The sequence below is a fragment of the Candoia aspera genome, chromosome 10 (assembly GCF_035149785.1).
Source record: "Candoia aspera isolate rCanAsp1 chromosome 10, rCanAsp1.hap2, whole genome shotgun sequence".
Classification (NCBI taxonomy): domain Eukaryota; kingdom Metazoa; phylum Chordata; class Lepidosauria; order Squamata; family Boidae; genus Candoia; species Candoia aspera.
Window position 1 is genome coordinate 15,196,460 of NC_086162.1, and position 14,451 is coordinate 15,210,910.

A 14,451-nucleotide genomic window follows, 5' to 3' on the forward strand; every position below is an offset into this window, starting at 1 on the left:
TGATTCCCTGCTTTGGTCTACCTAGTAGGGCTGACACAGAGTTTTTGGAAGGGCCAAACTGTATATATGGCTTCAGGTGACTTATATACCCCTTCAGATGAGCTACAAAACCTCAGTTCTTCACTTCCAGCCCACTCGCTATCGAAGACAGAGTTTCTCTCCTATAAAGCGTGTTTGGTTTATGGCAGGCACAAGGCACTTTTTCCCCCCAGCAGCCGCTCGCTCTCTCAGTCACCATGGAATTTCTTCTGGCTATTATGACTAAGCAAACACTTCAGCATAAGGCTAATATTGACACCTCTGTTAAAATGCCTGTCTACTTTTAAAAGACAGGAACCTTCAATGGCGCTTTAAGTGTTTTTTAATCCAACCCAAATTATTAAAACATGCAGTACAGTCTATATGTGTTCCAGCCCCCTGCCTGATGAAGAATCAATGGCTGGTTCACATTATGCTAAATCCTGATTCCAGGGAACAGAACATAGTCGCCAGGCTCACAAAAGGTTTTGCACTCCAGCCAATAAGCCAGATTATCGCTTAACCTGGTAGTGTAGTTCTGTAGACAGTGGCCAGGTTTATACAATACTGTAACCAACTCACAAACAGCCCAACCCCCCTTTAACCTAGATTAGTACGCTGTGTAAACCTAGTGGCTGTTTAAAACCCCAATTTTTAACTCCAATTTACCAGACAGGTCATTACGTCTTGATTTGCACGTGATGCCAACTGTAAGAGCTGAATTTGTACATCATGCTAAGCTCAAAACAAGCAAGCCAATTTTGGGCTTAGTGTGATATGTAACATGGCCAATGTCATTCTACCATACTTATTAACACATCTTCCAAGAAGTGCCTCAAAAGATCAGTGGAGGTCATCTGGCAGGAACTCCAGAGATAATGGGATCTCATCTGGTGCTTCTATAGTCTCTCTGACCCAGAGTGACTTCAGAAGATAGTTCCAATCAATCAAAACTGTATACATTTGATTCCCAAGAAATGAAACATGCTATTAATTGGTCCTCAGAATTTGGGATAAGAACCAAAGAACAACTTAAAGCAGTATGCTTTTTATTTTATTTTATTTTCTCTCTCTTTCAAACATCTTGGGTTTGTCTTTTTTTTTTTTTAAAGGGGGGCTTGGAAAATCTCCCGTTTCAAAAGCACTTGGAATATCCCATTTCAGAAGTCCTTTGCTATACCGCATATTCCTTGGCAACGCTGCATGCTTTGCTGCTATGGGGTGGTTATAATGGGGCGCAAAGTACAAAAGACCCTCTAACTAAGTCACATAATCCTTTAGTGATGGAATGGGCAGGGGGGTGTCAGCATTTCTCACTGGATTGTACCAATTCAGGCGGCAAATGCAAGGAATCACCCACTAGGAGGCTCCCCCTCCAGCACTAAAATACCCCCACAAAAATACATCAAAGGTATAAAAGATTCCCTGTTCACAATTTACAGTACTAACTGCCATCCCTAAGAGGCAGGTTTCTGCCATTTCACCCACCATATTAAGGTTCCCCTTCAGTGCAGTCTGAGCTGTGACTAAGTCCACATGTCACGCCAAAACACATTTTGTTCAGCTCCAATTTACTAAGCAAACCACAGTAGACTAGAATCATACAATCTATATCTGTAAAATGTTGAAACAGCCACAATGGTGGAATTCTCGCAGTACTCCAAGACATGAAACATTCGTTCGTTCATCCATTCGATTTGTATAGCCACGCATCTCTGAACCGCTCACAACAGTTAAAAAACAACAACCAAATAGAAACAGGTTAAAACAACTGTAGGGACATTTAAAACACATCAATAAAACCACATTAAAACAAAGAACCATAATCAGTGGCTAAATCTGCTACTAGGTCACATTCAACACAGCCGTTGTAGGAGCTCTCCATTATTACCAGACCTCCAAGTGCAATGGGACAGCCATGTCTTCAAGACTTCTTAAAGCCAAGGAGAGTTGGGGCCAATCTAAGGTCCGGGGGAATGTTCCACAGGGCAGCACCTCAGTAGAAAAGGCTCTCTTCCTGGGTCCCGCCAGACGACACTCTTTCATGGATGGGACCCATAACACGCCTCTCCAGCCAGACCTGATGGGATGGGTAGATGTAACCGGGAACAGGCAGTCCCTCAGATAACCCAGTCCCATGCCATCTAGGGCTTTATAAGTCATTATCAGCACCTTGAATTGAAGCCGGAACAAACTGGCAATCAGTGCAGCTTTCAGAGCAAAGGTGTAACCTGTGCTGATCCACACCACTACATTTTGCACCACCTGCAGCTTCTGGATGCTCTTCAAAGGCAGACCCACGTAAAGTGCGCTAAAGTAATCTATTCAAGAAGTGACCAAGGCAAAAGTGGCTGAGAGCAGAGCCCCCCCCCCACGCCCCAGTCCAGGAACGGGATTGCAAACTATGATAGCTGAGTCACACATTGGCTAAACCCACAACAAATAAACTACTTTCTGGCTTCTGGCTATTTATTTATTTATCACATTTTTCCACCACCCATCTCAACAATGACTCTGGGCGGTTTACAAGTGAATTTAAAACAATAAAAAATTAAGTATCAATTAAAAGAGATACATTATAAAATATACATATAACAATTGCTGCTAATGATACAGTGTTGCAGTCACACAACACACAGAACCTGGTTATTGAATTAACTCATTTTCTGGGTTGACACAGAAGGTAGAACTATAAACCAACCAAACCAACTGGGTTTGCTCAACATATTAAGCTGCCCAGAAACTAACCAATTTTAACAGTAAGCCAGCTTAGCATGTTGGGCAAAGGCAGTTACTAGAACAAGAGCTGATGTGGTTAAGTGTTTTGAGTGTAGCCCTAACCCCTTTCCTATAGATCAGTGTTTTTCAGACTCGACAACTTTAAGATGTGTGGATTTTAACTCCCAGAATTCCCCAGCCAGACTTCTGGGAGTTGAAGTCCACACATTTTAAAGTTGCCAAGTCTGAAAAACACTGATCTAATAGAGGGGAATAGCTGTAGCTCAGGTTTGCACTGTGGAATCTTTGGTGCTCTCTGAGCTTGCTTGAGGAATCCAAGGCTGGAGTTAAAATCGCTGGAGGAAACATTAACAATCTCAGATATGCAGATGACACCACTTTGATGGCTGAAAGCAAAGAGGAACTGAGGAGCCTTATGATGAAGGTGAAAGAAGAAAGTGCAAAAGCTGGCTTGCAGCTAAACCTCAAAAAAACCAAGATTATGGCAACCAGCCTGATTGATAACTGGCAAATAGAGGGAGAAAATGTAGAAGCAGTGAAAGACTTTGTATTTCTAGGTGCGAAGATTACTGTAGATGCTGACTGCAGTCAGGAAATCAGAAGACGCTTAATCCTTGGGAGAAGAGCAATGACCAATCTCGATCCAATAGTTAAGAGCAGAGACATCACACTGACAACAAAGGTCTGCATAGTTAAAGCAATGGTGTTCCCCATAGTAACATATGGCTGTGAGAGCTGGACCATAAGGAAGGCTGAGAGAAGGAAGATCGATGCTTTGGAACTGTGGTGTTGGAGGAAAATTCTGAGAGTGCCTTGGACTGCAAGAAGATCAAACCAGTCCATCCTCCAGGAAATAAAGCCAGACTGCTCACTTGAGGGAATGGTATTAAAGGCAAAACTGAAATACTTTGGCCACATAATGAGAAGACAGGACACCCTGGAGAAGATGCTGATGCTAGGGAGAGTGGAGGGCAAAAGGAAGAGGGGCCGACCAAGGGCAAGGTGGATGGATGATATTCTAGAGGTGACGGATTCATCCCTGGGGGAGCTGGGGGTGTTGACGACCGACAGGAAGCTCTGGCGTGGGCTGGTCCATGAAGTCACGAAGAGTCGGAAGCAGCTGAACGAATAAACAATAACGAGCTTGCTTGCTTGCTTGCAAACGTTTCATTACCCAACTAGGTAACATCATCAATGCACTGATGATGTTACCTAGTTGGGTAATGAAATGTCTGCAAGCAACCAACCAAGCTCAGAGAGCACCACAGACTCTACAAACACTGGTCTATAGATAAATGAATGATATAATTGAACTGGCACAGTAGAAGTCATAGGGAGCCCTTGATTCCACCTAAAGCAGGTGGAAAAGCCAGGATCTGCTTGCAGGCTCAGAGCATAATAGCTGAGAGAGAATGGCTTGCATGCAGCTTAACAGAAGGGAGAGCAGAGGCTGAGGTTCAAATAAGCCAGTTCCAAGGAATTTAAAAAATGGGGTAGGAATTAGCCACACCCTGATCATTTATGCAGCCAAAGATTTGTGCTTTTCCCTGGGCAAAATATTTCACTTCTGCTGTTCATCTGAACAATATATCCTATAAAAGAATAGAAAAAGAGACATTTGACTCCACATACAATACATGAACCAAAAGAGAAGCTATTTAAGGTCCATTAAAAATATCACCCAAGTTTATTTCTTGATATTCAACCTGCTTAGCAATTGTGTACTCATTAACTTCTGCAAAACCACCATTGAAAACCATCTAAGCCACTTCACTCCCAACACAATAGTTGGATTCAGCACATTACACTAGACCTTCTTTTGATCTGTTTAGTTTAACATGTTAGAGGAGCTCAAGTATTTCTGGTTCATTCAATTAAATATGGTTGAACAAGTCATGGGTTAGCATGAGGTGTGAACCCAGTCAATAGCTAGAATTAAGAATTAGTTCAGCCCAGAGACAGTGAGTCATGAGAACCAGGCTCCTTAGAAATACACTGAATTGGTTTTTATGTTGAAGCAGTCTTTCTGGAGGACCTTCCAGAAGAGGTGCTTGGAATTTGAAAAGGATCTTGCGGGTAACAAGAGCAATTTCCGCCACAGTAGGAAAAAATTGGGAGGGAAATTTTATAGCATAGATTGTATAGTGCTGGGAATTATCCATGGAGAATTTCTAGATGCACAAGGCTGGACTCAGATGTCTAGAGGGAACATCTACAAGAGTTGAGTCAATTCTAACTAAATTAAGTCCTACAGATTTTAGTGGTGATGTTGATATATCATACTAAGCCTTAAAGTGGATTGCTTATTTGTGGCTTAGTGCAACATGTAAATCCAGTTACTGTGGACTGTGAATCACAGTTTATGGATTAGCATGCTGTCTCGTTCAATTAATGGTGGCTTATTCCACCAACCATAGTTAATCACATACCTCAGCTAATAATCAAAGCATGACTTGTCTGAATCCAACTCAAAGAAAGCATCTTAACATTAGATTAAGCCAACAGGTTAACCAGGCCAGTATTATCTGTGATCTGGCTTGTAATCTGGGCATTAGCATTGGGTGAGGGCATGATGACATATATGTGAGGATGTTGTCATGAAAATTTCACAATATACATAATCGCATCAGATGTCAGGGTGCAAATATGTAAAAGAGGCATTTGCATGATGATGTCATCACACATGCATTGTCATTTTGGCATCAAGATGGGTTATCTTCAGTTCTTGGAATTTGCAAAAACAGCCATGGTGACAGGAGAATTCTGAGAGTTGAAGTCCACCAGTCTGGAAGACACCCGGTTTGGAGAATTTGTTGTAACGTAATGTGGAAAGCCTCCAGATGATGCTGAACTACAACTCCCAGCAGCCCCAGGAAGCATGGCCTTTGGTAAGGGATGTTGGGAATTATAGTTCAGGAGCATTTGAAAGGTAAAATATGTAAGGTGTGACTGAGCTATAGATCATCTAGAGACATAAAAGCTCAGAAAAGTGAAGGAAGAAGGTACCATTCCACAGATACATGGACACCATAGTCTTCTCAACATTTCTTCAAATGGCTAAGGCTAGTGATGTGCGTTATAAATGGGGTTCATAACCTGCACTAACCACGGTCTACTGAATAAACCATAGTAGTTGGTTTCACATATTGCACTAGTCATAAAGCAAGTTCATTTATTTCTAATATGTTTTTAGATCACACTTCATTAATTTAAAAGCAATCTCATAGAGAAATACAAAAGAAAAGAAAGAAACCCCAAGCCCATAAAATCATACAAGATTCCTAAACAAAAACTAAAACCATGCAAAGGTGCAAAAATTAAAACTGTATAAAATACCCCAAACTATAAATAATACAACTAAGCTATGGCAATGACTAGGCTCAGACATTATGCTAAGACACCAAATAAATCCAGCCCCATAGGCTTAGCACCTAGCAAGTGTTCACCACACCTGGAGGGGCAGTAGAAATTTGACCTAACCCAACCATAGCCATTTTCCACAGCTGCTGACGAAATAGTTTCCTTTGCCCAGTTCAACCAGGAATTTCACAGCGGATGAATCCTTCCGGGATGCCTTTGCAAACTTGATGTGGTCTCCCCAGTCATCGGTTTCCAGTTGCTCAACGTTTGTCTTTTGTGCCCCCTCCCAATGACATGTTTTTTTGTTCTTACTACATTCTGGTGGAGTTGAGATATTTGTGAGCAGCTCTGAGAAGCGATTGCAAGAGATATTTTTTTAAAGCCTACAATTTATACTGAGGTCAAAGTCTGTGTTTCTTTTTTGATAAACTTTCAGAAAAACATGCCTGGGAAATGGATGGTCTACTAATTGAGTAAGCAAATTCCTATAAATATTTGCCTGTGTGCATGCTTAAAATCAAACCAATAGGACTGAACAGATAAAGTTGTTTACGCAGAGAATGGACTGTTAGGAAATAAGACCATCATTTGGATAAGCAGGTTAAAAATTGTTTTTTTTTAATCTTTTGCAGCTTGTATGCTGAATCTTTTTTCAGTAAGTGTCTTCCTGTTATACAGACTGAGAATGTTGCAACCAACATTTATCAGAATAAATTTATCTAATGACACACATATTCAAGGATTGTCCTTTTCTTGCCCATGCTATAAAAAGACTATCTTGCAGAATTTTCTTTTAGTTTTCTCTGAGGGGGGTGGTATATTTTCTTCTTACACTGCCTCAGATCAGTCTAGAGCAGTGTTTTTCAAACTTGGCAACTTTAAGACGTGTGGACTTCAATTCCCAGAATTCCCCAGCCAGCACTGGCTGGGGAATTCTGGGAGTTGAAGTCCACACGTCTTAAAGTTGCCAAGTTTGAAAAACACTGCTCTAGACTACTGAAGGGGATTTAAAATGGGGGCCAAACTGGCAGTCAAAAGGTTTGTTGGTAATAAGGCAGCCCCATCCCTGAAAAATCTCTAGAGAAGAGCCAGATTCACATGCCACACTACGCCGAAACCAACAAACCACATGACGGTTCAGTACCAGTTCTGGGCTGCATAACTCCAGAGGATCTCAAAATGGCAACAAAGAAGTTCACTGCTTCAGCGGTCACCTGGATTTCTGCAATCCATATCTAGTTGCCCTATTCAGCATGATTCATTGAACCCAGCTGGTATTCCCTTGGAAAAAAAGGTGAAAGGTCCCCTGTGCAAGCACCGAGTCATGTCTGACCCTTTTGGGGGACGCCGCTTTTGAGACATTTTCTTGGCAGACTATAGAGTGGGGTGGTTTGCCATTGCCTTACCCAGTCGTCACCTTCCCCAGCAAGCCTGGTGCTCATTTCACCGACCTTGGAAGGATGGGAGGCTGAGTCGACCTGAAGTATTCCCTTACCCTGCAGAAATTCAACCAAATGGTTCCCCCACCCGATCGCTGGTTGACAAATAGCTCCTTGCTAACCCATAAACATTGGGAGGTCATTTACAAATCAGGCCTTGTTTTTCTGCATTTTAATTCCGTCTCACAATTTTCAGCAATAAGGAAGAGAGGGAGACAACGTGATTTAACAAAGCCCCTTCTATATAGAGCACCAGCATGAAAAGGCAATGAAAAAAATATTCAGACTCTTCCCTCCAGATGAAAGCAGCAGCAATAAAGCAAGACATAGTTCTCCCAGCACACTGGCCTAGGCTAAAACAGGACTGCTAGTTCGTGCCTCTGTGGGCTATGATAACCCAGCCATTGTCTCAGGATATGGTATAAACTAGGCCAGGGTTTCTCCACCAGGGTTCCGTGGTACCCTAGGGTTCCACAAGAGGCCCCCAGGGGTTCCCTGGGAGATTTATTTTAAAAATTATTTCAAATTCGGGCAGCTTCACATTGAAGAGGTCAGTTTCATTCTTTATTTCCAGTTTAAGAACACTGTTCATGCATATAGACAGGCCCACCCATGAAACAAATAGAATAATTTTGTAACTTCTGGCCTCTCTCTGAGCCTGAATGTGCAGGGGTTCCCCGAGGCCTGAAAAATATGTCAAGGGTTCCTCCAGGGTCAAAAGGTTGAAAAAGGCTGAACTAGACTATTACCAAGCTCTGGCGTGGGCTGGTCCATGAAGTCACGAAGAGTCGGAAGCGACTAAACGAATAAACAACAACAGACTATTACCTTAAGCCATATGGTTTACTGGTTTGGGCACAATATCTTGTTGTATACCACCCACCCAGAGTCGCTTTTTTGTGAGATGGGTGACCATATAAATTTGATGGATAAATAAAATACTAGATGATCCCAGTAGCTCTGCTACATTAACCCAGATTGAGGATTAAGTGTACCGTGTGAACCCAGTCATTGGGAGTCACTGGATGAAAGGACTGGTCCTATCCTACATATGCCGATGAGTTTCAAAGGCAACTGTTTCATTTCAAAATAAGCCATTCAAGCCATCCACAACCCTGTCTAATTTCCAAAACTTGTTGGAAGAGATCCCTGCAGATTGCTGCCGAAAGCTTTGCTGCAACCTTTGCTTCAAGCTGCTGTTGTGAAAGAAGAATGGCAGAAAAAACAAAAGAGAAAAGAATCTCAAAAATGGGGAAAAGGTTATCAGAAAGAAAAAGGGGAGCCAACCAATTTTGACTTTGCCCCCCTCCATTTCTTTTTTTCAGCCCTGAATACTATGTAGAGAGCCAGTCTGGGGTGGTGGTTAAGGCACCAGGCTAGAAACAGGGAGATTGTGAATTCTAGTCCCGCCTTAGGCACAGAGCCAGCTGGGTGCCCTTGGGCCAGTCACTCTCTCCCAGCCCTAGGAAGGAGGCAAATCACTTCTGGAAAACCTTGCCAAGAAAACTGCAGGGACTTGTCCAGGTAGTCTCCAAGAATTGGACACGACTGAACAGTTTAAAAAAAAAGCAGGGGGGGAGTTAAAGGAACTTTATTCTGAGACAAAGGAATCAGGAAGTTCAGGCAGGCACAACAGCAGCCAAAGGCAGCAATAAAGTAGCTACAAAAAGTTTAAAGAATTTTCCCCACTGGATTTCCCATCAGCATCCTGAAAGCATCTGAGAATGAGTGACCTCACTGGGTGTGAGTAAGGCACATCAGTCAGGCTCAGGAGCCACAGAGATTAGGACAGGCAGAGAGCTTCTGCTACTGAAAAGCCCTCCCAACATCTAGGTAAGCTCAATGTACAACATGATGTCATCTTGGCAACACACTGGCCAACAACTTGGACCACAGCCAACATCATGAAATCAGGGCAGAAGGATGCATGGAAACATAGCATGCTGCCTTGGCCCAGATCAGCTTTAACTCAGGAGTCTCCAGTCTCCGGATCTTCTTTTTTTTAAAGATTTTCTATCCCGCCTTTATTATTTTTATAAATAACCCAAGGTGGGGAACTTACCTAATGCTCCTTCCTCCTCCTATTTTCCCCACAACAAGAACCCTGTGAGGTGAGTTGGGCTGAGAGAGGGGGACTGGCCCAAGGTCACCCAGCCGGCTTTCATGCCTGAGGCGGCACTAGAACTCACAACCTCCTGGTTTCTAGCCTGGTGCTTTAACCACTGGACCAGGCTGGCTCTTTATATTATATGCTATTAGAGAAAGAATCTGGGATCTTCTGCATATATGTAGTGTGCACTCAGCCACTGAGCCCTGGTCTCCTCCCCAGGCCATTCACAGTGATGCCACACTGCATTTGTCTAGACCAGCCTTCTTCAATCTGCTGTTCTGCCAGATGTCTTGGACTACTGCTTCCATCATCCTTAGCCAGCAACAGTGCCTTTGATAACCAACCCCTCCCCCTTGTTAAAAAGTACCTGTTCAATAATGTAATTGCTTCAGGATTCATGATATCCTCAACTCCCCCACACCCAAAGCATATATCAAATGTGGGCATCCTCCATGCCTCAAGAAGTGTGATTTTTTTTACCCCTCTTTGGGGGGGGGGGGCAGAGAAAGCAAAACAATAGGCTTAACACACCCTTCTTATATTAAACCCTACCCCCCCAAGTGTAAAAGGACAGATGCTTTCAGCCCCACCCATTCTGATGATGTCACCCCAACACCAGCCACGCCACCCCCCCCCCCCCGCAGGCTTTGGAGGCCTAAAAACATGGGAGGGGAGGTAACTTGGGACCCCTGGCCAACGGAAAGATTGCTGGTGGGCAAAAGATAGGCCAAGCCACCCTCTGCAGGGGGGTTTCCTTTCCCAACTCTGGAAGAGAAATCCTATATGGGAGGCACTTTCTCTTTTATTACTTTTACTTTCCTGGAGCACAGAACAACGATGGAATGGGAAAGCAGAGAGAATTACGGTGTGCTCCCACCCAGCCCATCCCTCCCTATATTTCCCTGCAGATCTGACCTGCTGAGCTGATGAGTTAATATCGTTCTATATATAATCCCATGCATAATCCTTTCCTCTCCCCCCCCCCCCGCAACCAAACGAGACACCCGTGCTACAGCGCAAAGCAAGAAGGGAAGGGGAAAAGAAATGCCCCCTTTATGCAAACCCGTCGACCTTCAAATGACATCACAGCTCACCTTTCCCCCCCCCACCTCTCACCCCCTCCCGTCACCCTCCCGAAAGGTGGGCTTGTAGCAAGTCAGAGGAAGGAGAGCCGGCAGCTGAGGATTTGGAGATGACCATTTGGCGTGGTTGGACCCCATTCAAATGACTCAAGCTATGCAATCAAATGGGGGGGGGGGAGATAATCTCTTCTCCTCCTCCTCTCCCTCCCATAAAGACTTTTGCAACTAGAGCAATTCTCCAGCAAAGCTGCAACCTTCAACACGCTGACCCGGGAGTACAGACTGACGGGATACCCCCCGCCCCCCGCTTTCTTCCCAAATCAATTCGCCCAGCATCTACCAGCCACATTCACGCCGGGAGCCGGACACTCCCTTGACTTGCTTCGGAGCGGGTCGGTGCCCTCCAGCAAGCCAGCCCGATCCTCTTCTCGGGTGCAGGAGCCGGGTGCAACCCCCAGAAAGGGAGCGTGCGAGAGACCGGCCGATTCCGCCAAAGCCCGCGCGCCCATGAGAGAAGCCACCCGGTCCCCCCCCACTGCAAACGGCGGCAGCGGCTGCTAACTCAGACCCGCTTCCTCTCCACCCGCCCCCTCCAAGCCACCCACGCGCTCCTCCCCGCTCAGCCAAGGGAGCGAGGGATGCCCCTAAGCAGAGGCGCCGTTGAGACCCGACTCCGGCGGTCCAAGGCCCCCGGCAGCCGGATGCCCAGAGGCTCCCCCGCCCCGGGACGGGTTCACCGCCTTGGGAACCCCCCCACCGCGACCCTCCCCGCGTTCGCTTCATGAAAAGGCGCCCCGCCCCGTCGCTCAGGGACTCTCGCAGCGATGTGCCCCCCCCCACCGCCGCTTCAGCATCCCCCTCTTTCCAAAAGCGGCCTGGAGGCAAGAGGAATGCCCTCCCCCGTCTCCTTGCTCGCCCACCCGCGGAAGACGCGATCCGGGCGGGACGGAGGCGAGGGAGCCTGGAAGAGACGGCGGGAGCGCCCCAAAGCTTGCCCGGCGCTGGGCGGGGGAGAGCCGGCCCGGGGTGCCCCGAAGGCGCGGCAGATGTCACTCACCCGGGCGACGTGGCCGGCCAGGAGCAGGAGCAGCAGGAGCGGCGGCGGCGGCAACCCTGCCGGGCTGCGGGGCCTCGACGGCAGCAGCCGAGGCATTTTTCTTCCGGCTGGGCGAGGAAGGCACGGCCGATCCGGCTGCCCCCCGCGGCTGCGAGACGCGTCGGGAGTCCAGAGGGACGGAGAGGGGAGGGGAAGGACGGGGAGGAGCGGGGAGGGGGGGGCAAGTGCCTTTCCTTTGTTTCCGATGCAACCAGAAACCCGGAGCAACGCAGCGGCGGGGGGGGGGGGAGGAGGAGGGCGGCGGGCGGCGAGCCGGGGGCTGCGAGAGGCAAGCGCGAAGCCGGAGCGGGGGATGCAGCAAAGTAGGAAGGGCGGAGGCCGGCCCGAGCTGCAAGGACGGCGACTCGGACGCCTCCTCCCTCCGGCTCCAGCCCAGAGTCGCCCGCCGCCGCCGGGACCGTAACAATCAGAGCGCGCCCCGCTCCTTCCCCCGCTCAGGAAACGTGCGCTCCTGATCCGTTTCCATTCGCTCAACGGCTGGGAGGAGGCAGGAGCGAGAGCCGGAGAGGCTGCGGCGCCCTCTAGCGTCGGCTCGTGCTCCCCACCCAGCTCCGAGCGTGGCGCCCGGCCGGCAAACGGGGCCTCCGCCGTTGCGGTAGCGAGTTGCAGTCCCCAAAAGGCTCCGCTCCAGCCCGAACGCGAGCGCTTCCTGTCCGGACCACAACGGCGGGTCGTTCCTGCCCTCTGTGGTACTCTAGGGGAGAAGAGACGTCCATCCAGGCTGCCCAAAAGGTCAGCGCGTGCAGCGCCCTTTAGGCATGAGAAAGGGCAGAGTCCGCGCTGCAGGCTCACGTCGCGGCTCCATAGGCTGACCGTCGCTTTTAAGGATTCATTTGTATGATTTATTGGAATAAGGCTGGGTCTTGTGTGTGTTTGTGTGTGTGTGTGTGTGTGTGTTTATGGGTATGTACGTCTGTATGGGTACCTACAGAATGCAAACTTGTTTATTTAGTTTACCACAGCTGTGGGTTTATAGATCTTAACACAGCAATATAATAAGCCATTTTCAAACTAGAATCATTATTGCTGTATTACAAGGGCTTATGCTGCTTCAAGTCAAGCAAATCTAAAAGTTTTACAAAAGGATATGACAACGCTCAACCACAGGAAGATTGTGTGTGTGTGTGTATTCTGTTTATTTAATAGAATGCACACACACACACACACACACACACACACACAGAGTGTATACTTAATCATAGTAGCAACTAGACAACCCACAAACCATTGGCTCATTGTTTCAGAGATATTTCCTTACCAGATTCCTCAATGCCTTCAACAACAACAGAGCTTCTAATGCACTGGAAAAGTTCTTAAAAATTCAGGGAGACATTCAGAGATGTCTCTGCCTTGACAGTAGCCCATGTTGAACTGCATAGCCCGGTCAAACATCAGGAGTTGACCACAGGAAATGTTTTGTGACATTTTGTATTATGTCATAAAAAAATTTATGATAATTTTTATGTCATAAAATGTTTTATAAAATTTGCCAAATTTCAATTCCATGGGAGCCATGGGTCCTGGATTTTGGATGCATTCTGTAGGTTAGCCCATTTGAGGTACTTTGGTTCAAAAATCATTGGCGTATGACGCACTGTTTCACCCAGTTAAAGGTTACAAAGTATCAAACAGACACAAGAGTTTTAGTATTATACAGATAACAACAGAATTTAAAACAGTACCCATACACCTCAGGTACATTTGTTGGCTCCTCAGTTGTGGAATGTCTGCTTAGCAACTCAATTTTCACAAGCTTCCTGTATGTTAATAATGAGGATGCTGGTTTATATCCTCCTGAGTCTGTCCATTGATTTATATTCTCTGCACTGACTACCATCATCTGACCCTGAAAATGCTAAGAGTTGAAGAGGGACTTCCTGCTGCAGAGCTTGTAGTCCACCCCCAAGTGCCAATATTCCTTCAGGGGAGACTGCCACCGGGGATTTGGCACCATAGATGGAACCCATAGGCAACTTCCTGGATTGAGATTCTCGAGGAAGGTGGTGCCAAAGATGTTTTTCCAGCACTGAGGTCTACAAATATTTTAAAGGTCTGTCTGCTTCCGGTTCACAGAAGAGCCTTGCAATCATGTAACTACAGTATGTCACAGGAATTAGGGATGGTGGAGGAAAGGAGAAAACCAGCAACTTTGGAACCCTGATATCATTGTTTTTAATGCCAGAACCGGTGGAACGAAGACACTTGTAGCTGATTCTAGAATCTAAAAGAAGGTAACCCATCACCCATGATCCTAACTTCTTCTCCCCATTTCTTCTTGCAGCTTTTAAATGGGCTGACTATCGATGGAGTCCATTTTTGGAAGAAAAAGCTCAGTTGCCTTTATTCCCAAGCAGGTTCATGGAGAGGGACTGGATGTCTGTTCAGTCTATACCAGACTGGTGCTTGCAGAGGTCCTAGCTGTTTCTCCTTCTCTTTTGCAGAACTCCCAGGTACAATGGCTGCTGGTAGACGCTGCTTTTTGGGAGAGGAACCTAATGCATTGAGATGGGTTTCCTGTCTTTCCATCTTTGTCTGACAGCTGCCAGGTGGAATGGATGCTAGTGGAGTCTTTAGGAGCGGGGTAGA

At 46.4% G+C, this 14,451-nt stretch overlaps 1 protein-coding gene across 1 annotated transcript in view; it reads right to left on the reverse strand.

The window, feature by feature from the left end:
* SDC3 (syndecan 3) overlaps positions 1-14,451 on the reverse strand; it is a 90,903-nt gene that overhangs the window by 65,613 nt on the left and 10,839 nt on the right. Inside the window, exon 2 of the mRNA XM_063312294.1 lies at positions 11,806-12,615. Within this exon, the coding sequence (XP_063168364.1) occupies positions 11,806-12,615 (810 nt within the window). The remainder of the gene's footprint in view (positions 1-11,805; positions 12,616-14,451) is intronic.